Genomic DNA, 25,245 nt, shown 5'->3' on the forward strand with positions numbered 1-25,245 from the left:
AACTTGGTAGTAATGATTCATCTTGGTGATGCTTAGTTAAAGTTCTGGGCTAGCTGAGTCTTGCATCCATGCTCTAGGCTGAAATGGGGACGAAAGCATCTCTGGCTTTGAGGGCTTGTTAAATATTGCATAAGGGACCCAGATCCCTTTTCTAGTGGAAGCAGAGGCTAACTCTGGAGGGACTAGAGTGCCTAGGTGGGGGGTCTCAAAATGTCAGGAACAGCCCACTTGGTAGTGGAAGGTAACTCTGAAATGAGGAGAAGCACATGCTTCTAGGCTGTGGAAAACATGGGGCTTTGCCAGCAGGCTGCTCTTGGTAAAGTGTGCTCTTGTCAACTGTAACCTTGGCAGAGAGCACATATGAGCTGTGCACATGCCTTCCTTCTAACGATATTAATTAGACAGCTACTTCCTTTGGGGCTAAAGGCATTTTGGATCAGTAGGCACTGGCCTATTGTCTGGGATTACTGTGTTTTAATCCTGGTTTTGGTTTTATGTAGATTTTCTTCATCCTCCCTTGTGGAAATCAGTTCCTCTGTCTGCAGTCTGTAAGAGGAAGAAGCACTTTTTTTCCTCTTATGGACTGCAGGAGCAAAAGCAGAAGGAAGAATGTTTTTTTCTCTTGGTGTGAATGTGAGCCTAGTCAGCCCAGCAGAGGAGGGGATCCCATGTTATATGCACATTGTGTTATTGGTGACAAGCTTAAGTATCATGTTCTTAGCTTTGAAAGTATAGAAAGCCAAACCCTGGACAGCCTGGGGCATAGGAAGGTCTAAGAAATTGGAATCGCCAGTTCATTCCTGGAATGGGGATGTTGTAAGAGTCCTATGACATATTCAAGTTTTCAAGTATTGAGTGACATCAGTTCAGCCCCATGTGATAACGAATTAATTTCTTAACTTCTCTTGCTGGAGGGCCACTGAGTTGTTCTGTCCATGATGGACATGTGCCCACATCGCAAAAGACAAACCCGGAACCCTGAAAGATGTCCCAGAAAAAGATCCAGGGACTGCGTGAATGATGGAGATGGGGGTTGTGTTTCTGTAACCCTCAGTAGCAGGTCTGTATGCTGCTGGGTCATGACACAACACGGATTTGAACCAAACCAGGTTTGAGTCCTGAATAAATTTAAATTCAATTAACCAGGATGCATAATACAGTCTTTAGGCAGCAGGTATGTTTTTGTACATGCTTGACCCAGCACAAGCACTATGTTGAAGTCAGAGTTAGTGTGTGGCTCCCTGCCAATGCCAGCCAAGATAAATATGGGCTGCTGCCACCTTGTCCTCTCTGTCCCTGCCAGCTTGGCCACATGGCCTGACTATATTGCCCTCTTCATTGCTGGGTGAGCGTTAGATAGATTCACTCCCCAAACTATCTTGCCAGGGGAGCACGAGAGCACTGGCAATGGTGCAAGGGAGGAGAAGGAGGAGAAAGGAGAAGGAGAAGGAGAAGGAGAAGGAGAAGGAGAAGGAGAAGGAGAAGGAGAAGGAGAAGGAGAAGGAGAAGGAGGAGATGGAGAAGGAGAAGGAGAAGGAGAAGGAGAAGGAGAAGGAGAAGGAGAAGGAGAAGGAGAAGGAGAAGGAGAAGGAGAAGGAGAAGGAGAAGGAGAAGGAGAAGGAGAAGGAGAAGGAGAAGGAGAAGGAGAAGGAGGAGAAGAACATACAGAGCAGACAACATGGGAGAAGGAACTGGCTTAACTGCCATGGTGTGATACCTGAGAGGCTTAGTGCAGCCAGATGACATCTGATTTGAGTTAGAGATAACATAGTACAGACGTGCTGGGTCTGATCCAGAACAAAGCCTGCCAGGTCAGAGGTAATCCTTGGAATGCATTTCTGCCAGCAGTGTCAACTTCCGCTGTGCCAGAGCTTTGCTTCATGTGGTTACAGCTTCTTTTTCTCATACTGGGAGCCCTCCTGAACCCTTGAATGCATACAGAGAGGGCATTGGCTTTCTGCTTACCCAGATCCATCCTCCAGAACAACTTAGCTCTGACAGCCCAGTATGGCAGGAAAGATCTATTCCATGGCACAGACAAAAGGCAGGGCAAGACTTGTATTTTCACAGCTGTTTTCTGCCTGGTTCATAAATAGCAGGTCTTGATGAGTGCAAACCCATGTGGAACACAAAGGCTATTCCCTTAGCAACAGGTGGTATAACAAGAGCTGTGTTTAGATCGGAGTAGCTGGAGCAACCCTAGTGTGATGCCGTGTGTCTTGGCTTACTTGTGCATTGCTTTCAAAGCAGGAGAGACCTTGCTGTCTTTAATCCTGCCACATGGAGATGTCATCACAACGGGATTGTTATGGGGACTGAGTGATGTAAGTACAGGCAGCAGGTCCTTTGCAGGATCACTTTTGGTGGGGCACTTATGCTGTCTGTGAGACCATGAACAAGTCACTTAGCTCTCTGTGTTCAGATCTCTTCACTAAAGCATTTAGGACCTGGTGTTACTTCTTTCTATGCATACATACAGTGCTGGCATAACTGGATTTTGTTGCAGTTATATTTTCCTAAGGATTGTATAAGGCAAAGCTCTATCAGAGCATCTTGTGAATCTGTGGGTTTAATAACTTTGGATCACCTGATATGGGGAACATTGTAGAGCCTCCAGGGATAATGCAACACACAGGCTCCTAAGATGGGATTCAGCCTGCAGGCTAAGACTCATGCATTTAGGTGACATTGGAAATACCCTACAAAATCTGAAAAATCCTCACGTTGCTGTCAGATCTGACACAGGAATTACAGGAAATCCATGGCAGCAGCTTAGCATAGCATCTCAAAGAGAGCAAGCAGCAGCTTTGAGCTCTATCTCAACAACTCTGTTTGGGTTCCCATGCTATCTCTGTCACTGTGCTGCCCCAAAACTGAGCACCTCTCTTGATCTTCAGCCACAAAACTGACAGCAAACTCCCTTTCCCATTGTTGGGGTGTGCAGAGTCTATGCTTCATCTATTTTTCCATTCAGTCTTGTGATGTCTGATAGGAAGAGTGTGTAAGTCTTTCTCAAAGCCCCAGTGTCATCTTTGTTTTCATCTTTATTTGCATCCTCTTTTGTCTCTGCATGTGGAGCTGCATGTGTGAATCTTTCAGCACTGATGTCACACTCTTTTCTAAGGATGTAACTGTATTCAGATTACTCCTTCAAAGTGCAGATGTGTCCGTAATTAACAGATCACAAAGTGGTGGTGCTTTATGCCAGAGTTTTCTGAGGTTTTTTGCCCACTTGTATTAAACTGAACTCCCATGTCTGAGTCAGGCAGGGAAGAAGGAATGAGAGAAACAGCATTTCTCCGTTAGTCTAATTAGAGACAATTCCTCAGAAATTGCTTCCTGGCCTGTGCTCCACAACACAACCTCAGCTACTGGACCTCTGGGTCTGCAGTGTCTGCACCAATCCTGTTCCTGATCTGCCCAGCAAGAGAGTCATGGTGATAATTTCTAACACTCTGTCCATGGCCACAACTCCCAAAGTGCTGTCATCCCATGAGGCAATGGGATGTCTGACTGCCCTGTTGAAGCTCATCTTTTCCTCCAGTGAACATTTCCTTTTGCAAGAGAAAAGGGAAAATACACCAATCCCCTTTGCCCAGCACATGTAATTCCTTTCTCTTAATTGTCTGCATCCATAGGCTGGAGACAGAAGCTGAACCCCCTTCATGATGTTTTTGGTTGTTTCTCTTTACACACTTTTAGGGTTTGGTTACATGTGACTAGGAGACAGACATAGTTGGGCTCTGGCTTTCTACTGAGGGGGCCTGAATCGCTTCTTCAGGAGCTATAGAAATCCTGATACATTCTGCTTTTCAGAGCGCTTGCTCAATGCTCCCCACTGCTTGTTGCAGACTTTCCAGTACATGAGTTGTCTGTCATGGGCATCAGGTAAAAGTCCTAGGGGGGAAATGTGTTTTCTATTCATGAAGAAGTATAGAGCTGGTGTACGGTGGAGTGGCATCGGACAGGACAGCTGAGAAGGTAATGTTTTGTAGACTGTTTCAATAAAGAATTGTTTCACTTCACAATTGGTCAAAACTTAAAACAGGTGGAAGTGTTAAGGCACTCCTTTGAAGTGAAGCTGAATCTCTCTCTAGATACAAAAGGCATTGTCCCTATTTTCATCAGTTTGGTTAAAGAAAGGAAACAATAGGAGGAGCAGTCTTTCCAGGAGTTGCGTTATTGGCTTGCTCCCACCCAGGCATGGCCCAAGAGATGCCGCATATCTGTGCATGGTCAGCAGGTCTTCCTTGGCATTGTGACTTTGAGAAGGTCCTGTCATGGAAAGGAGGAATATTACTCCTGTGGTCTCACCAAGGTCCTTCCTTGCAATATGTTCCCTCTTGTAGCCCCCAAATCTGCCCTAGAGCCTTTCCCAGAAGGCAGCACCAGCATGCCACAGTTTTTGTTTTGTGTCACCCTCACACTAAGGTTTTCCATGTAACCAGTGAATGTAATTTTGGCTTTCCTCCAACTGAGATATAGATATTTTAAAGACTTCCTTAAGACAATGCAGAGGTTTGGATCCCAGTTGTATTCTTCAATCTTTCACTCTATGTTCATGCAGAAGTTCAAATATAAAGATGACAAAAACTTTCTTGAAAAAAGTTACGTTAGGGAGGACTTTTTGCTCTAATATGGAACTGCCCTAGTCTTTTAATAATCTTATAATTCCTGTTTTACATATCTGCCTTTCTTCTTTCACATTTGTTTTAATTTTCATCCTGTATCCACCTAATTATCATTTCCATACATTTCATATCACTACCACTGGAATTTCCCATGTCTTATCTGTATGGCATTATTTTTATTTACTCGTTATACTGCATGATTAAGTTGTTAAGTAAAATTCTTTTAATGTGTTTCCATAAAACCTAATGTCTCTGGGGCAAGCTCATTAAAATCCTGTGGTTTCCCAGATGATTCCTTGAGGCCTAAAAGACACACAAACCCCAGCCACTTATCAGTATATCATCCCTGTCAGGTATATTTATAATATCCCAGGTTTGAAGATGTGGGGCAGACTGATTAAAGACCATGTTTTGGGGGATTTTGTTTGCATCTATGTCACTGATGTGTTAAGAAACTTTTTATTGGGACATTATTGTTGTAAAACTTTGATTTCATATAAATAAACAGTTTGAAAAGGACCCCAAGATCTCTGTAGCCTAGTCTCCTGACTGAAACCAGTTACCTTTTGGCTGGTGTAGCAGAGTGAGTGCCTATGTGTGAAAATGTATTTATTATCATACATTAGCCTGGAGAGAGCTCCTTGCCAGTATGGTTTTTATCTCCACAACCAGGATGTTTGTTAGGGAGTGAGAAACCCCAGTTCGCATCCATTTGGGCTGAGTAGGTAGGAGCATGGCATCCATGAAACAATTTGATTGTCCCTTGCAGGGTTGCTCATCTTTTTCTGATCATTGTTTCTGCCTCATTCTTTCTAATCTTCCCAGCTCAGGACAAGCAATGCCAAAGTCATTTATCTTGTTGCATACACAGCTCTGGACATTGGTCACCAGCAGCTGCCACTGGTTTCTGACCCCCCCAGTCACTGGTGTAACCAGATGGGTGGCTGCTGTGAGCATCTCTGTGTCGCATGGGGCAACACCCTTTGCTCTGGATCCTGGAGGTCGGCATAGCACCCCCATATCCAACATGCTTGCAGACCTGAGCTGACATCTCCACACGGTGCTGTGCCATAAACTGTACCAGCTCATGCTGAGCTACCACAGGTGTTTCATGTTGAGTGCTGTGAAGGTTTGCTTGGATCTCTCCCCCTGCCATTCATTGTTTGCTGTTTCTGGGTATTTATCTGATGTTTGCTGTAATATTTGAACATCCCACAGTATTACAGCTTGTCAAACAGTTGTTTTGCCTGGGGGCTCACCCTACCTTGGGCAATGGATGCATTTCCTCATTAATGTGTAAGAAAATGCAAGAACAAAGAACATGTTTTCTTCAGCTCTTAAAAACAACCACGCAAACACAAGAACAGCTTTTGCTTTCTGAAAGTGGCTGTTGACAAGAAAATCAGCTCAAACCAATGCAGGCTTTGAGCACCCATGTTCTTCTTAGCACTGTGTGACACACTCATCTAGGAATACCTTGGTTTTATGATGCTTATCATGCAATGAATAATGTTGTATTGGAAAGTGATGGGAAAGATGAGCATCGTTTTGAAAGCTGGGAGCACGTCTCTTGGTGCTGCAGGGCATGGCTTTACAGGCTCTTCCTTATGCAATGTGTCATGCTTCACAATAAGGGACTGGAAGGAGGAGACAAAAGCTGGCACTGTTAGGCACACAGCACCTGGGCTTATTAGAAATGACGTATGCTTTGCACACATAGGAAAAATCCTGCAACAGAAAAGAATGGCATCAATGGAGTGAGGTCACATGTCTCAGAGATGGGATGCTAAAAATTGTAATGAGGGTTCAGTCAGTACCAGATCTCTTCAATTTAAGAAAAGGTGGTAAATGAGGTTGTCTGGATCTTCAGACTTCAAAGACCTCTGGTATAAACAGAGCCGCTGCATCTGTGTGATGGTTCAAAGAAATACCTGCATGCAAATACTTCCCACCATAGGGAGAGTTTGTATCCACAGCCTAGCGTTTTGTCTCAAGACCATTGGTAACACATTTATTTTTTGTTTTTCTGATTTGGCTGCATCTGTCCATTTCCAAGGCAGGTCTTACTCAGCCATGACTACTAATTTTCATGATAAGATCTTGTTTCCTGCAGGTGAGACTTGGTTAGTAATTGACTGAAAGGCAAGAGAGGTTGGGAAAATTATGAAGTCATATTTTTAAGAATAAACGCAATCAAGGGCAAAAATGAATCCCTTTACGCATTTCACATCTTGTGTTGTCAAGTATCTTGTAGTCTGTTTTAAGGAGGCTTCACATGCCAGAGTTGCCCAGATGGGAGCAGTGAATACCCAGAGGGAAGGAGTGGGTGAGTAAAGGGCTGAATGAATCTTTGTCCTCCAAAATCCCGCAGATCAACCTAGCACCTGCACTCCATGGATGCCTCATCTCCAGGTTGGCTTTGGCTGGCTCCATTTTTTGCCCACAAAATTAGGCTTTTAAAGGAAGTTTATAAATTCCTGTTCCCTTCATTGCTTCCTTCATGAATTCCAGCATGATGTAAAAGACAGCCACTTGTGCTTCCTAGGACTTGGGACCTTCATCACCAACCTCAAGCTTCAGCTGTATGGAAGGGGCGGGCTCTTTTTGTAGAAAGCAGCAAACAAGAAAGCTATTTAGAAGAGACAGAGACTTTCAGGCATGTTAAATCAAGTTGCCATAGACTTGGGGTCGGGCCAGTTTTCCAAGGGACAAGAAAGGACACAAATTACTTGAGTGCCCACTTAGAAATGATCCCTGAAACGCTGAATTTCTATTCCATTTTGAGGGTCCTAACCACTGCCATTAACAATAAGTAAAATATATAAATATTAATATCCTATTAAAAGACTTCCCCTCCTCTTATACATTCATTGTTTATTGACACCAGCCCATGGCAGCATTAGCTTTATCTTAATGGACCAGTTAAAACTGGTAAAGGAGTCTGCCTCAGCTGCCAGCCTGGAACTCTCTTAGCAAACAAACTGCTGCTGGCAAATGTTAATTAAGTCACATGTTGGAGCAACTCACTGAACAGGAGGTTGAAATATGAATGTCTAATAAGGACTGTGACTAATAAGGACATACTTTTTATATCATCCACCAGTGGATTAAGTAGTTGCTGTTGTCTTGATTGCTTGAAGATGACATTGCTGATCATTCATGCCAGAACAGAAAGCTCGTTGAACATGCTAATGTGCATACAAATCTATCTTCATTCCAGGATGCCTGAAGAGCAGATGGATTCCCTGGCAATTATTTCAACTGAAAAGGTAATTACTGGCCAGGGTACCAAAGATTCATCAATGTTAATGCCATCATTGCCACAAATGGTGTAGGATCAAAGGTAAAACTAAATGTCCCTTCCACTCCTTTAAATGACTTGATCTCTTGAAAAATGAAGTTACATTATTTGATAATATTCAGTAATTCAATCGTGTGTATTTTCACTAGAGTGGTGTTGCACATGTGTTAACATGTTAAATACCATCTTTTTTAGCCACAGAAGAAAACATTTAAGCAGCAGTTTTATGTTATTACATTCATATTATTTCCAGCCTTCAACTTCTCTTCCCTGGTTCCCAAATTCCTTGCCAACAGGACCTCTACCCTTAAGGGACTGACCTGTCTGGAAATTAATCCCTTAAAAGTGTTTTCAGGCAGGGCAGGTCCAGAGCTGGCTGGAAGTGAGAAGGAACCCATGGCTGGGGATGGGAGCAAGGATGGGTCTCAGTGCAGCTGCTTTGGAGTCAGTGGGACCATGGTGTTGGAGACCCCATTTACCCTGGGGGAGCCCTTTGCTATTGCAGCCCCCGTAAGCCTCTGCCTCAGCTCCATTTTGGGGTGTGGTTCCCCCTTGCTGCATTGTTGATGCTCCATTAGTAACAGCAGCATCACATTCAAAGTGAATACACAGCTGTGCATAGAGGAGCCCTCACAGGAAATTAATGTGTGTCAATTAGCACCTATTACAGGCATGCTGCTCTCCCAGGCATGCACTAACCTCCTCACTGACAAACCCTTGGGACTGTGAGCTCCCATGTAGGCAGCAGGGATGGCTTTGCTCTTTGAACCATCTGGGTGCTACTAGCTGCTGTTTTAAGCACTAAGCCCATATCAGCAATGTTGTGGGGAGAGATAATAGATCCCCTCCTCTCTAGCCTAGGATGGGGTTAGGTGGTGAAGCAATGGGAGAAACATAGCTGAGGTGGTACCTTGTGGTCTGTTGAGAAGATCCTGATCAGGGGCAGCAATTAGATTTATATGGACCTCTCAGCACCTGGTTGGTTCATTAATTTGTTCAATCACAGGTGAAACAAATGACCATCAAGAAATTCTTCAGTCTGTAGCCAGCAAGCAGTGAGATGACTCTTCTCACCCTTTGGACAGGCGTACTGATCCCTGCATGGTGTGGTTAGGGTTGTTCTCTTATGTTTCCTTGCCTGGTTAACCAGATTGACAGGTTTTGCCAATCTCTGTTCTGGAGAACAAGGAATCAGCTCAGAAAATGGGTGCGTTTGATTCTTCTTCTACAGCTTTTTTATGGGCTGTGGATGACTTCACTGTTGAAATGTCCCAACATGTTGTGGCTCTGTCCTCTTGCACCATGGGTAAAGGGAGGTAAGGGAGACCTTTGCTCTACTGCTCCCACAAAAGCTGTGCTTAGGCTTTTGGGACATTGTTAGACTTGGTCTTTCTTACTGGTGGTGTCAGAGCTGTTGGGGATGTACAGGGTCCTGCAGCCACAGGCAGCCCTGTGTTAGTGTAGCTCAAATGTTAGCGTAGCAAGGCTTAAGAGTCAGGACTGTCCTCTAACAAAGAAGACAAAGAGGCACATTGTGGTTAAAAATGGTTATTTTGGCCATGATGGCCCCTCCAGCTTGGTTCTAGAGTAACTAGAATCTCTGTCCTGGTAATGTGAGGACAGTACTGCTGTGGCTGCCAACAGCCCTCGTGACTCTCCGGACTCAGCGGAGGATCCAGGCCATGCAAGGACCTTGTGTACAGGGCTTCATCCTGACATGGTGAAATGCATCTGACTATACCATCCTTGACCTGGAGCATGAACGTGACCATATTCTTCCTCAATCTGCTTTGATTTGAGCCTCACCTGCTCCCCCTCTCTGCTCAGCTACAAGCAGCAGGCACAATGGGGGCTGCTCTGCTCATCTCCAACTGCCCTAACCTCATCGAGCTGCTGCTGTAGCTGGTAGGTGGCTGACCCTTACCCAGCAGATGCTGCTCACTAGAGCTGGCTGCAGGATGCAGTACCCATGATCTACTGGGGACAGGAGCCTGGAAAAAAACAAACCAAAACAAAAACCAAATGGTGAATGTAAGCAGAGCCCCAAGGAAGAACAGAGCAAACATCTATGATACTCCTGTGTCTGTACTACTCTGCCAGCCTCAACTACTTCAGTGTTGGGGCTCCCTGAGTTAGATACTGTTTCACAGAGTTAGTGACCTCCAGTGAATCTCAAATAAATACTGCCAGTTCCTCAAAGGGTGTCTGCAGACCAGGATATCTGCCAACGTGGCATTTAGTGAGATGCATCAGTTGGATTTAGATTGCCAATGTGAACTGTGCCTCCAAGCTGAGCAGTTGCGTGGCAAAGGCCCTGTGCCTGGGTTCTTGTTTTTGTCTGCTGTTGCAGAAAGTGCTTTGCTGGCTTCCCAGCTGCTGGGAGGGGAGCCTTCATTACAGTGCTGACATCCCTTGGAGCCACAGTAACTGCTAGGGATGAGGGCTTGCAGCTGCTGTCTTGCCCAGTCCCAGGGCTGTGTGGGCTTTGCCCTTGACCCAGGCACACTCTGTCCTTCTGACTCGTTCTCAAGTGTTTCATCACAGGAACAGGGTGCTCATCCCAGCCACAGCTGATCTCACCATCAGAGGGTTTATCCTTAGCTCTGATCCCACATCTTCTTTCTTAAAGCCATCACTGTCATTCTCTCTTGAGCATCTCCTTCCATTTCAACCCCAGTTAGGTCTGTATAAGGCTTTTCCCCAACATCTGCTACACAAGCTGTGCACCCCCAGCCCTTTCTATATTTTCCTTTCTTTGTCACACCTTTTCCACTTTTCTTTTTCCAAAACTTTCTGATCTGGTTATTCAGCTATGATGTAAACCTGATTCATTAGCTTCATCTTTTCTGACATATCTTTATGTTTGGACTCTTAGGATGAGAGGAAACAGCCTCAAGTTGCACCAGGGGAGGTTTAGATTGGATATTAGGAAAAAATTCTTCACTGAAAGGGTTGTCAACATTGGAACAGGCTGCCCAGGGAAGTGATTGAGTCATCATCCCTGAAGGTATTTAAAAGATATATAGATGTGGCACTTAGGGACATGGTTTAGTGGTGGACTTGGTAGTGTTAGGTTAACTGTTGGACTTGATGATCTTAAGGGTCTTTTCCAACCTAAATGATTCTATGATTCTATGAAACCCACTGGCATTTTCTGCCACAAGCCTCCATGACAAATTCACATATGATTTTTTGTCCATGCTTCAGCCTGGATGGGCATCTTTCTTCTGCTGAATGTCTTTTTTTTTAACCTATCCCCTTCTTCTCACCCTTCTACCAATGCTATTTTCAAGTTTGTATTCTAACTTTTCTTGCCTCACAAATTTCTCTGATCTCCCCAGCCTCTGCCTCACCTCCCCGTAGAGTGTGACTATCATATTATCACCCTCCTCTGCTTCTGGAAACATGGACATGCTGCAGAAGACAGGCGCTTCATGCACACCAGGAAATTAAAGTATAGGAACCAATTTAGAAAGGATCTTGAGAGAGAGCATCTAATCCATCTCTCAGCCCTGGAGCAGGATCCTATCAACCTAAATAATTCCCTAATGAGTATTTGTCTAGCCTGTTTTTCCAAGCCACCCAGGATGGAGGATCCACACCTTCCTAGGTAATCAACTTCACTATTGTCACCGTTAAAAAATTCTCAGTGCCTAATGTAAGCCTCCTGTGACAGTTTCTCCTATCCAGCCCTTGTTTTTGCAGATATATGTGACATGACTAGGTGTCTCTGAGCACCTTTATTGTTTCCACCTTCTCTTATAATTCTTATTTTCCAGGTCTCTTATTCCCGCAGTTTGTGGCTCCTCCTTGCTATGTTTGGTTTAATCTCTGAAAATGCACATGAAAAGGCTGCAGCTTCACACCCTCCCTCCATGAGAGGTGGGAAACAGGTGAGTTCAACATAATTCAGTGGGGCTAGTGCAGTCATGTCATTCAGGGAAAATCCCCCAGGCGCTTCAATAATCATCTTAAATGAAAGGGCATGAAATTAAAATCACCAGAGACAGCAGCATCCACCCATCTACCTATATGCATCTGCAGTCCCACATGTAGTTAAATGGCAGGATCACCCTGATCTGAGTACCCCAGCCTGCCTGGGGATAGGGTTTTATTCAGTCTGAGGTTTAAGACCAGTGAGGAATAAATTTTAATCCCAGACTGGCTGCAGTCAGAAGTTTGACTTCATTATAACATACCTGCTGTGGCATGAGACTATTTCTGAGTCGAAAAAGAAGTTCAAGGTGATGATATCATTCTCCCTTGTCTTCTTGTGGTTCCAGCTTTATGGACATTGAGGGACCTAGGCTTTTATCCGGTGTGAGTGCACTAATTTCCATTCTCATAGTGCTGTAGGTTTAGCTATGAAGAGATCCCACTGGACTACTCAATGTATTTGGAGATGTCACAAGACTGCTTTTTCTTTGAAGGAAAAGCAGATAGTAAGGTAGCAGAGAGAAACAGAAAATCAAAGCAAAAGAGTGAGTGGACACATCAGTGAGATCTGTGATTTTTCTCTATGGATTTGCAGGAAGTTTTTGGTAGAGCCAGGAACAGCACTCAGGACATTTGTGCATCAGTAGGAAACCTCAGCAGTGAAACCCCCTCTGCTCTTCACCAAACACCTAGCTCTGCTAGGTTCAGGGTGAGACCCTCTCCCCAGCAGATTGCATTTCCCTGCTACATGATACATCCCCACAGGCAGCCCTTGTCCTGGGCTAGAGATGTCCTGGGCAGCAGGATGGACTGGGTGAGCCTTGTAAGGTCTTTACACCTTGTGTTTGAGATTCATTACCTCTCTATATTTGTGGCGTGCATGACCCTGCTGTGGAGGACTTGTTGTTTAGGTTGCCCTTGTGTCTGGAGGCCAGGTGAGCCCAGCACCCCTGCTGTACTAGACAGCAAAAAGTCTTCCTGGAGCAGTATCTCACCCAAAGAGCTGATACTGCGGTTGAGAGGGAGCACAAGGGCGGTTTCAGTTCTTCCTTATTGTCATGCAAAAAGTCCCGGAGGACCATAAACTAATTGGTTGTGTCTGATCTGGTGCAGGACAGGAGCATAGAGGATATCTTCAGGGTAGGGAGCAGTGTCAGTGAGACAGCATGTCGGTCTCAGACCAGCCAGGACTGGGGCAACGCGCTGAATAATAACAAACTCACACCAGTTTGTTGAAGGGGGAGCACTGCCAAGAGCAAATGCCGCCACACTGTCTGCAAGCTCTCAATTTATTCCCACTTGTTTACATAGGGTTGTTTTTACTTCTACGTCCTACTGACCTTCGGGTTTTATCTGTTTACTGCTCATATGCTCACCATGCATTCTGCAGGCAGTGTTCCGGCCTGCTGTTTCTGACGCTCGCAACATGGTGTTCTGTAGTGTTCCTCAGTTATCCACAGTCATCCTTCCAACCCTAAGGTCAGTTTACCTTTTGCTAACTACCAGTTCTTAATTCCCACATCAGCACATCCTGATAAAACCTGCACACAGGACAGGGAACCTTTGGGCCACTGGCAAATTGGTCACTGCTACTTGGCATTAGCTCATCACCAGATCTCAGTGCACGGAAAACCTGTTATAACATTACCTAAGCTGTGACCAGGCTGTCTCATAGCCATGTTGATGTTTTCTCCCTGCTGGCTGGTTTGATTTAAAGACCAGAGGTACAGTAGAAGACTTTCTTATCAACTTCCAAGTGTTTTATATCAAAACCCACACCCTGGAGGACCTGATTTGCAATTCTGACATATTCAACCCCAGGAACCCTTGACTGAGCCTGCTCCAAGGTGCACATTGGCAGTCATTTTGCCATCTTGGAGAGGAAGTTCACTGCTTTGCCACTGTCTGCTTTGCCACTGTACTTGGAGCGTGAGAGCTCCTGACTGTCTGATGGGAAGGGAGATGGGAAACCAGCCAGCAAAAACTCAGCCATGAGGAAAATTCCCAGCTGGTCCTTGCAACACTTTGCTTCTTTGGGCCTAACTGTGAGAGCACAACAGGGCTGTTCAAATGGTTTCTTCTCCATCATTCATGTTGCTGTGGTTTAGGCACAGCTGCAACCAAGTACCACACGGCCACTTGCTCACTCCTCCCCTTGGTGGGATGGGGAGGAAAATTTGGAGAAAAAAAAAATAATGCCTCATGGCTTATGATAAGTTTAATAGAACAACACAAGAAGAGAAGAAAATTATAACAACCACAATACTAATAAAATGAATATGTAAAGCAAATGATGCACAATGCAATTGCTCACCACCCGGTACCTCACTCTTAGCCCCTTTCCCAGCCATGATCACCCCCACTCCCCCAGCCAGCTCCTCTAGTTATATACTGAGCATGAGGTCAGCATGGTGGTGAATATTCCCTTGTCGAGTTCGGGGTCACCTGTCCTGGCTGTGCTCCCTCACAGCTTCCTGTGAAAATTAACCCCATCCTAGCCAAACCCAGGACACATATTTATGGCAGAGCTTGAATGTTGTTCAGACAAAGTCTGCACAGGAGACATACCTGTTAGACCCCAGGCAAACCAGTCTTTTCCTGCAGGCTGGATACTCTAGACTGGGTAAAGACAAACAACATTACTCATGTGGAGGAAAAGGCAGAACTTCTGCTTTAAGTGAGAAAACAAACACTGGTGCTTGTAGTCTGCAGCATCTATATTCTTCAGAGCACTTCCCTAACTGCCACTTCCCAAAATCACCCTGTTTCCTTCCAGTTTATAAAGCTCTTGTAGCACATAGTGCTGTGTTCAGCAAGACTTGGCAGCTCCCTGTGCATACCTCCCATCAACATGAGAGTGTCCCTTGGCCTCAGCTTCCTTCTGGCTTTCCTGGACCCAGGTGAGTTTTCCACTGGGACTTGCAGGGCTACAAGACATGGGAATGGGAGGTCTGCATGTGGGGGTGTTCCTGCCATCTGAGCCATAGGAACCCCTCATCTGGGGAGATTTGCCCTGCAGAGGGATGACTGGTTTTGAGGGATCTTTGGTGCTATGAGCCAATGTGCAGATGAAGGTGTAGGCATTTACAATGTGAACCTTCTGTCTAAACTCCCGTGGTGGTCACCGGTGATCTAGCTGAGACAGTTACAGGAGTGATTCAGGTTACTCTGAGGCAGACAGACCTTTGGTCAGCTGAATTGATCTCCAGCTACCATTTACCACAAACTTAGGGGGTCACTTATCTTGCTCATGCCCAGGATTGTGTGACATTTTAGACATTATATGTCATTTCAGTTGTCCTTCAGCTCTGCTCCAGAAAAGCACTGGTGTCATCTTGTGTCAAACCTGCCACCCCATGTAGATGACAACCACTACAAAGTGCCTTAGATGGCACCTGGGTTTATGGAACTGACACATGCCCTGAACCTCTAAATCTACATGCTGGACCCTTGGGTCCTGATGAGTATATGTCAGGAAAAACATGCTGTTTGTCTTTTGTTGTTTAACACTTTATTCCTTTCTAAGTGTTTCCTGCTGCCTGCCTGATATTCCACTCTGCTTAATATGTTCCAGCAGGTAAAGTGGTTTTTCCTAATGCCTACAAACAGATATGCCATTCCCCAGTTTGTACATAGTACAGTCAATACACACTGCCAGCCTCTTGTTCCCAAACCCCTTGGGTGCCCCTGACACTGCAAAGAGAGAATTTGGGGTCTGGGAATCCAGGGACACCTGAATACCTGCCAGGACAGAGGGGTCTGTTGGGATGCTTTCCTTAACAGCCCCAGGAAAGCAAAACAGACATCACTGTATAGGAGACAAGGGAAACTAGCTGGATATCGGTGATTAAAATGTGAAGTGCTATCCCAAAATGGCTTACCCTCGCTTGACCAAATTCAGATTCATACTAGAATAAATAATAATAGAAATAATAAAAAAGAACCCACAAATTGAGAAGTGAAACAGGGAAAATAAGGGAAAAGGAATGTGAAAAGTGCTGATCAAATGCTGAAGCAAAAATTCGATTAAAGGGGAAGTGAGATCCCTCATGACTGCTACCCAGCCATGTGTCCTTATTTCCTCAGGGACTTCCCTTCAGTGCGAGGTTTGCCACAGCATAGGAAAAAGCTGCTCTGGCCCCATGAAAACCTGTAGTGATGGTGAAGATACCTGTGGCATCATTCTGCATGAGGTCACGATAGGTAGGTGAGATATCCACTATGGTTTTGTGTCAGCGTGGCTTTCAGAGCGGGGCTGGGGGACAGGTCTCTCTTGCCACCTCTGTCACTGGCTTTATGGTGAGTCCTTGGATAAGCTGTTCATTTTCCTTTTCACTGACAAGAGGACCCACAGATCAGGATGATCCAGGATAGGAAAAACTCTCTATTCCTATATCTTGAGCAGCAGTTTCCTACTGGGAGGGCTTGGTTCTTAGTTGTAGAGGGGAGGACCTAGGCAGCATACTGGGAGGAGATATTGGCTTTTAATTCTGGCTAAGGTGAGTAGCTGGGTTGAGAGGATGGACCATGAGGGAGACAAGGCTGCCGGCATCTGGCACTGAGGGTGCACTGGTCATGGGGGGAGGGAGAAACTGTTATGCATCTGACTCCCTTCCTTGAGCAGGGAAGGGGACACCAGGCAGCCTGGTGGCACCACCAGGGCTGAGCTGGCCACCATGTCCCCATGGTTGATAAGCCAAAGATGGGTGTTGAGCTCTGACACAACTACACAATTGGTCATGTCAGTGGCGTGGCCTTAGCAATTGTTTAGCTTCGATAATGTGACTGTTGGCTTTTGGACTGGAGCGTATCTGATATCCTACCACCCTTGGTCCTGGCAGCTTCAGTGCATGTCTTCTCTCCGTGTTTGCAAGTCCACCCTTCCTCCTCACAGTGCTGATGGGGCCTCAGTAGACCGGAATGTAACTGATCTGTCCCTGTGTTACACCTTTTGGGTTTGGTTCATGGGAAAGACTTAACTTGCCTGTGTCAAGATGATAGTGACTGTGATGGACTGTGTGCTCTGCCGAGTGTGCATGAAGAAGCATGAGCAGTGGGTCAGAGGCATGTGGGTCACCCCATAAGGACTGTGGCTGGGGCATTCTGGGTAAGGTTAATATCTGCAACAAAGCCAGATGGCTGTGAGGAGTTGTGCTCTCCTCCTGCCTTTAAGCACAACATGGGGAAGGAGAAATTCCTCACTAGTGTCTCAGATGTAATGGCATCCTTTTTCTCTGAAGGGATCACCAGGATCACCAGGGCTGCTTTTGGGGTGGCTCTGCTGTCCCCAGAACCCTCTCAGGCCCCAGGGCGGCTGCTTAGCAGTTGCTGCAGCAGGAACTAATGGGAGGGGGAAGGAGTTACCTTGTGGTTAATGACTTGGTGCCACCTTCCACTTTGTTACAGGGGGGATGGCAATCCCTTCATCCATCAAGTCCTGCCTGCCATCCAGCATCTGCCAGTTTGGCCCTGTTACCATGAACTATGGGAAGGTAAAAGGAAGGAGCCACTTGGCTTGCTGCATGGGCGACGACTGTCGAACCACCTCTGTCTCCTGTAAGCTCCCTTTTTCCTTATCCCCGTCCCTTCTCTGCCTGCCCTGACCTGAGGTAAGGCTTTCCAGGCTAAGTCGTTACCTGGTTCATTCCTCTCCTTCCCTTGTTAAAACCAATTACCACCCATCTCTTTCCTTCCAGTGCCGCCAGAGAACAATGTGCCCAATGGATACCAGTGTCCTGCCTGCTACAGCGTGGACTCCTTCCAGTGCAGTAATGAAATCGTGAACTGCACTGGATCCGAAACCCAGTGTGTTGACCTTGCTGGGTTGATGAATTCTGGTAACTGCCTTTTATCTGGGGCTGTCTTTCATCTTTTTGGTTAAGTGGGTGAAACCAGCCTAAGAGAAAGCATCAGAGTGAAATAAAAATGGGAAAAAAATGTAAAGGAAAAAACAGAGGAAGAGACACAGAACTGAAAGGAAATATCCATAAAACTAATAAAAGGGCAGAGGTGTTTTTTGTTTCCTCTTTCCCCATCATGCATGGATAACTGTTGGGATTCCTCATTGCATGACATAACTGAGGTCAGGAGCAGAACTGGACTCCTGAAGCAGTCTGATACATGAGCATGTAATAAATATGACCAAGACCCTGAACCTGTTGGCCCTAGCTAGAATGCATGAGGATGAATCTGGATCTAAGCCAGTTGCCTACTTAGTGGAGGATCAGGTGAAACTAATAGAGCCATTGGCTTTCTCATGAGGTTATGCTGGCCTCTGGGGACATGACACTGCTTGTTGTAGTGGTGCCTCTGCTCCTAGAGAGCCCTAGAGCCCTACACGTCCCTCCCCATGAATGCTGCAGCTGAGCCTTTGGGGTACGCAAAGATCTTCCTTGTGAGGGAACTCCAGTCTTTGAACACCTGGGATCACCAGAAGCATGTAATGCTCTCCTTCAGAAAACTTTTTCCCACCTCAGGAGCTGTAATTAGAGAGAGGAAAATAGACTGTCACTCCCCTTTACCCCACTTCCGCAGGTAAAAGATTTCCATGTTTCGTGGCAGTCCCATCCATTTTCTAGTAGGTAGGAAAAATAATGTGGAAATTAAGGGCAGTTCCACCTGCTGTAGAAGCAAACTGGAAAAAAAAAAAAATCTTGTGTGTGGTTTGGATGAACTTTCTCTGAGTTGATAATATTGTCAGGTGATAATACAATGCCTGAAGGTCTTTGCTATATACTTTATAGGTGTGTTGTCCAAACCCTGAATTAGAAAGTGTTTCACAGAGACAACATAAAAGAAAACAAGTATTTTCTTAGTCACAGCAATGGAAATAGAGTGGTGCAATTAATTCAGTGTACCACTGAAATGAAAAATGCTCCTAACTTGTCTTGTCTTGATTGATCAGCCACTGTAAATAGAGGAGACCTGTGTGGTCTGATGAGATGTGCAGAGGAAACAGTGGTGTAGGGGAGCAAAGGAAGATGAGGAACTAATGAAGTGCCCTTATACGTTATTTGTATTTGAGATAAAAATGTCCAGTAGAATATTCCAGACCTCCAGCAGCAGAGAAACATGAGCAGTGTCAGCAAAAGCAAGCAACAGGAACAAGAATATCTGAATGAGGAGTTAGGCACCCAGCACCTTCTCAGGTCTCCTTCTCAGGTAGATGTTCCAGTGTTGGTAAAGGACAAGTTCAGGTTTCGGGCTCTCCCTCAGTGGACAAGTGAGCAGGGTTTCTCTGTTGGTTTAGCTAAATCCTATAAGGCCTTAGAGAATGGACTTATCTGAATAAATGTCTGAGCCTGTAATGTCTTTGAGACTTCTCACCCCCATGTCAAATTAGGCTGAGAGATGGTCATCCAGTTCAAATGTCATGAGAGGGTCAGAGAGAGAAGGAGAAAATGAACACCTGGAGTACTGTCACACAGCCCTGGTTTCTTTAGGAAGCTAGGCAAGGTTTGAACAGAAGAATATTTAAATGTGAGAAAGAAAACTATTTAAAAGCATCTCCTTTTTTAAATCTACAGTGTTTAGATTTTAAAAAACCATCTTTATTCAGCAGAAAGAAAGACAAACCCTAAACCTTTTGTATCTCAAGTCAACCAAAGTGACCTTGCTGTGTCTTCAAATTCATTCAGGGGATGGATACAGACAGGAATAGGTTGGTGGGTGTGGAGTCAACTGGATGTAAGGAATGGGCAGTTCTTGGGGTGGAAATGGGGACCTCATTGGCCAGGGAGGGAACAGCTATGGAAACTGGTTCTCTTGATGCATGGCATGTACTTCTTCTCCTGTGTAGGTGGACTGACGCTGAAAGCCGCCATGAAGGGTTGCACCACTATCTCTGAATGCAGTATTGTAGGAGATGGAAAAAACAAACTAGGGATGATGGACATAAAGCTAAGGCGGTTTCAATGCAAACCAGCTTCTGTTTTGACCAGAGCGAGTTCTGGGTTTGCCCCTCTAGACACCCTCTTCCTCCCTGTCGTGTCAGGATTCATCTTGGAGAAGGTACTTTTCTGACTCTCACTAGTACTGGGTTAAGCAAAGCCCACAACAATCTGCAGCAGTGATTTGCACTGAGACCTGTTTGCTGTGGCTTCTTCTGTGTGACGAGTTTGTTTTCAAATTAGCTCTTCTTTTATATTTTCACAGAATAAAGACAGTACTTACTTACACTTCTTTTGTTTCCTCATTGATTTAATCTGATTTAAAGCTTCATAGGTTCAGCTGTGGTTGGTTTTGTGTGGCATTCTCTTAGTGCTTTGTCCACACTGGGACCAGGGGAGACTGCACAAGGTGCCCATACACTGCACAGGCAATGGGAGCTCTCAAGACTTAGATCTTGAGTCTACATCCTCTATCTCACGATAAGTTATAAGTTTCAAAGCCACTTTTCCAGGCTCTGAAAAGGACAGGAGGTGAGTTACTGAGAGTTTCACTTTGACTAGAGAGCTAGCTTGCCCTTTTTCCCCTCCCTTGTATCCTATTTGTCATGGCAGGAGGAGTCCCTCAGCTCAGAGGGCTGCCTGTGGCCTCTGGGCAGCCCTGAAGTACTCTTCATTTCAGAGAAGAGTCAGTGACCCTTTGCTACCAGCAAACTGCTCCTGGCAAGATCCTTTCTCCTTGTTGTTGTTCTTCTTGCCTTACCAGACAGTCTCCCATTCTACTTCAGGTTTCATGATTAGCTGGAATAAATTCTTACCTTCATAAAATAGGCAGTCTTCTATGGTGACAGACTGCTGGGAGTCCAAGTAATGGGAAGCTTTAGCCCAGTGCTTGTTTCCCTTCTGTTGGCCAAACTACTGCTGTAGCTGGTATAGCCTCCCCTCTTCTACATTCACCACCACCTGGCTATTCTGCTCTAGCCACCATCAGCCCTAATGGCTCATCTTAGGTTGGTCCCACACAAAGGCACTGAAGAAAAAACAGCACATCAGGCAACATCGCCATACCCAGGAGGTAGTATGGGCTGTAGGCAAAAGGATAAAGTAGTGGGAGCTCTGGGAGATGCTGGGTTGTAGAGCGTAGGAGGGTGTTAGCAAACTTCAACTTTTCTCTCTGCATCTGTTCCCAGATGAGTGTCCTATTTTTGGATCAGACTACAAGATTATTAAGCAAAGTGCATGATTGTGTCTATCCTTAATAGCCCTGCCTCACAGTGCAAGCGTGTAGTGTTTTGGACGTGGAGTTATAGCAATCAAGCAATGCAATTTTATCTCCTTGTTCAATGCTGTGGCAGAGAGCACTATGGAAAGCCTTGGCTGCTGAAACTAGACCATAATGTGTGGCAGTAGTGAGATGACTACGCCTACATGTGTACGCATGAATATATATATGTGATCAGCTTTTAAGTTGCCACATGGGGACTGAATGTTCTTGTAATTTCTGTCTCCCCCAGACTTTCTCTTCTTCCCAAACAGGCTGAAACTCCTTTCTTCCTAATATTCCCACCAAATTATATGGAAGAGAATTTCACATTATCTATTATAATAAAAGGGTGTGGGTCTGAGAGTGAAAATTAATTTTTGGGGTGGGGAGTGAACTGATAATACAGATTTAATGCAGGGAAAAGAGTCTGGTTATGCTCAGTTAATTATTTGCAGAGGCTGTGCAATTACAATGTGGATGTTAGAGAGGGAATACAGCTCCCCCTTCATGGTGTAGCAATAGAGTGATACTGCAGCAACCCACTCGTTCAGCATTTTTCCAGATCTGATAACACCCTGGAATTAAAAAAATTCTCTATCTGTGCAAGCACATTATCCCTGAACACATCTCCTGTACATTCATGCAGAACATTACATTGCTGTCCGTGGCACCCCCATGGCAGATCTCGATCCGCTTCAATGGCTCAGTCCTTCACTTTCTGTTTGTTCCACTTTGACCTGTGATGTTATCGGGATGGAAAAGCTAAATGGGTTTGTTCAGCCTGGTCAAGACTTAGGTGAGACACGATCAGAGAGCCATGGTGCTGGGGTAGCATTTAGGGGAGAACAACGAGGAGGAGAGCAGACAGCAATGTTTCTGACAAGGATTTGTGGTGCAGAGAGGAGAAGCAGCTCAATTTTGACCTCTAACTCAATGTTGTGGCAAACAAAGCTCTTGCAATCTGTGGCTGTATAAATGGGGGAGTGACAAGTGAAAACAGCCCTGCATCTTTATGACTGATACACTAATGCTTGGTCCCGTTCCAGCATCCACATTTTAAAAGGCTGTTAAAAAGCGTGAAATAAAATGCCTTACAGTGAGTCTTTGGGAGCAAAAACCTGTGATCTTACTGAAAAGAAGATAGAGCAGTGGCTTGTTTACAGACTATAAACACACTTATATGGAAATGATAAGATCTTAAAGGGCTCTTTTATACATGAGAACACAGCAGAAATCTGACAAATCCAAAGCAGAAAAAGTCACACCATCACTGTGCATAGACAGCAGCCATTAGAGCAAAGGGGTCATCAGCTTTTGATGTCTGCAAATCCAGCATGAAGGCCTTTCAGAAATGGATGCTTTAGTTGCAGACAGGTCATAGGCAGTTCAGGCAGAGGTGGTAGAAATGTGATAGACTGGGATATGGAGGAAGGTGATGAGCTGATGAGCCTTTCTGATCTCAAATCTGGCTCCTGGGGAAGGAGAGGATGCTGGAGTGTGTTCAGATAAAAGCAGCACAGAAGACAGAAAAAAACCTGGTGGCACCAATTTACAAAACCAAATCAAACAATGGGATCTTGGTATATTGAGCAAGGAGTGATGAATGAGCAACACTTGTGTCTAAGTATCTGCAGGGTGTGAACGCCAGAGGAGTGGGCATCTCCAGTGATTCCCTGTAAAACAGCCACCATGGTGAATATGGGAAGCCTCTTGCTTGCAGGGTTTAATTGAGGATACGATCAGAGAGCAGCCCTGAGGTCATAGGCATGTTGGGGTGGGGCAAGGAGAGATGTGGCCAAAGCCCATCTCAGTAAGTGGAATAACTCCTGCTGATTTTAATGGCCTTTGAACCAGGTTCTAGACACCAAACTGGGTTGTTTCCATCTGCAGTTTCTCCTTATATTATATACAAACCCTACTCCCACACAGATGTATACACACAGACATGTAAATACCAGATCCTTCCTTAGATCTTGCAGACATTTCAGCTACCAGGCATGCGAGATACAGTTGCAGCCCTGGACGGTTGGCTGCTGCCTTCCTTACCTGCAATACTGACCATGTCAACAACAGCTTTGATCTCCCCCTTTACATAATGAAAAGGACTCAGACCATTGTCTTTGCTCCCCAGACAGGGGAAAATTAGCCATCTCCTGCTGTTCCCTCTCCTCTGAAGTCTTGGTTCTTTCCCAAAATGATGAGCCAGCCAGAAAGTCTGGTGGCAGCCAGAAAACCTGTGAGTGATCTGAGATAGGGAGGGGGACATGCAGGAATTTTGCCCAACAGGCTGGTGATTTTGTAGGATGAGAGAAGGTGAGGATTTGAGCTGTCATTTGGTGAACTTAGCTCTGAGCTCTGTGGGTGGACTGGGGAGGAGCAGGGCAGGAGAAACTGGGGAGAAGGGGTTGTGTCTCTGTGCAGCTACGCACCATGCAAGGCAGTTCTTATCAGATACTAAAACCCCTTGTCTCCTTCTTCCCAGCATATCTGGAGCTGGGAATGATTTTTCTTCCATGTTTTGGGAAGGGTTCCCACCCCCAGCACTTTCACACCAGGAACTCAGAACACTGAGACACAGTTTATCTGGCCAGAGCATGGCCTGGGGTTGTATTTGCAAAGGAATGCAAAGTTGTTTGCGAGTTTCTTTTATATAATGACCAGGAGTCTTATAAGGAAGTTTGTCCAGCACCCTGAGCCAGCAGTCCAGTAGGTATTTTAGGGATTACACTTCTTCAAAGGCAAAATAAGACAAACAGTGAGTGAACAAGCAATCTTTCTTGTAGACAGGAAGAATATATGTCCTGCTGCATACTAGACACTGAACGTCTCTTTCAGGAAAGAACAGCAGGACTGGGGCCATCTGATCAAAGGTGGGCTTCTGCAATGGGTAGGTGTGTCCCTCCAATCATGTCATCAAGCTCCTGGGGTAACTAAGTCACCACAGCCCTCGGAGATCAGGTTCTCTAGTTCTAATTACACTGCAGGTTCCCATTTGTATTGAGAGGCTTACCACTGACAGAGGTACCTCTACTGTAGATGCACAATGTTAGGTGGAGAAGATCCCATCCCCAGGGTCCTGTCTTCTCCTTGAAGAACATATTTTACCTTAAAGCTATGGAGAACAGAGAGCAAATTATCCACAGCCCACTGTACTAAGGAATAAGCTAACCTTGTGTCAAAAGCTGCATGGTCTCATCTCCTAACTCCTTGGACACCTCTACTGGATGAAAACTGCTGTTTCCAAACCTTAGTATATATTTGCTCTTCTCTGGAATGTATATTGTGAAGACAGAATTTGGTGCCCATCTCTATTGCTGCCACTTGGGAGAAGCAACTCTCCCTCCCTATACATATCCGAACTGTGGTAGACCATCTTGTTCAGACTTATCAGAGCTCTCAAGCAGATGAATGTATGAAAATAAGATTTGCCCCTGAACCTATCTTGGAATCACCTAACAAACCACTTCAAGCAACCATACCTCTAAGACTTACCAGTTATTAGGACAAGAACTGATGTGCATGTCAGTGCTGGGACTGGATGCTTGGTTGCTGCCACTGGAGACACAGTTGTTCTGTTTTAGGATGTTGCAGACTGCAGGAAGGGAAAGTTTCCTTCCACAGTTCACTGCCTCCCACAGTCACACCTCGTGTCTGATTTCATCTCCAAGGAACAAGCTCTTGGGCCTCCTGCCCAGAAGCCTGTGTTGTTGCAGTGGAGAATTCAGATTTTCTGTTTCAGAAGAATCAGGTAGGGAATATCAGATCATAGCACATGTTTTCCAACCAGGTTTCTGCTGGAGACCTCCTGGGATGGTGTGCCTTGCCAGAGAAAACATGAAAATTAATGGCTGCTTGTTTCCGAAAGAGTAGCTGGTTGTAGGTATTGGGCTCTGTGCAGGTTGAAGGGAGCTTTGAGGTTACAATTCTTGGAAAGTACAAAGCCTGTTGAGGCCTCCAGATGAGGACCCATCTTGCAGTGTTTGTTGGATCCAAGGGGGTTGATGCAATTTGGGAAGTAGCTTGTCACAGCCTATGCAAAATGTCTGGCCGGAAGCTTGGATTCAGTGAAGGAACTTGTTCAAGATGTAAGAGCTGATTCACCTCTGGAGAGGTGGAAGCTTTAGCAGTTAGTGTTGCAGGCTGCTAATCTATAGCATCGGTGCAAGGTTCAGGTTATGCTTAAGAAGTCAGGCTTTTAATATGTGGTTAAGTTTCCCTACAATGTGT

The 25,245-nt window shown here is 45.3% G+C and overlaps 1 protein-coding gene across 3 annotated transcripts; it reads left to right on the top strand.

The window, feature by feature from the left end:
- The first annotated feature begins 351 nt into the window (after nucleotides 1-351).
- On the top strand, nucleotides 352-20,045 carry LOC141937381 (phospholipase A2 inhibitor and Ly6/PLAUR domain-containing protein-like). 3 transcript variants are annotated; one of them, XM_074854929.1, is made up of 9 exons: nucleotides 352-1,060; nucleotides 11,729-11,825; nucleotides 13,259-13,347; nucleotides 14,645-14,768; nucleotides 15,395-15,445; nucleotides 15,955-16,071; nucleotides 17,275-17,424; nucleotides 17,565-17,705; nucleotides 19,667-20,045. In XM_074854929.1, exons 6-9 carry the CDS (start codon nucleotides 16,011-16,013, stop codon nucleotides 19,888-19,890), a joined length of 576 nt encoding a protein of 191 aa, XP_074711030.1. In that variant the 5' UTR covers nucleotides 352-1,060; nucleotides 11,729-11,825; nucleotides 13,259-13,347; nucleotides 14,645-14,768; nucleotides 15,395-15,445; nucleotides 15,955-16,010; the 3' UTR covers nucleotides 19,891-20,045. The 3 variants fall into 3 exon arrangements, with proteins under 3 accessions (XP_074711030.1, XP_074711029.1, XP_074711032.1); XM_074854928.1 differs by lacking the exon at nucleotides 15,395-15,445; XM_074854931.1 differs by lacking the exons at nucleotides 352-1,060; nucleotides 11,729-11,825; nucleotides 13,259-13,347; nucleotides 14,645-14,768 and having other exon boundaries at nucleotides 14,904-15,445.
- Nucleotides 20,046-25,245: the final 5,200 nt, after the last annotated feature.

The sequence above is a fragment of the Strix uralensis genome, chromosome Z, assembly GCF_047716275.1.
Source record: "Strix uralensis isolate ZFMK-TIS-50842 chromosome Z, bStrUra1, whole genome shotgun sequence".
NCBI lineage: Eukaryota > Metazoa > Chordata > Aves > Strigiformes > Strigidae > Strix > Strix uralensis.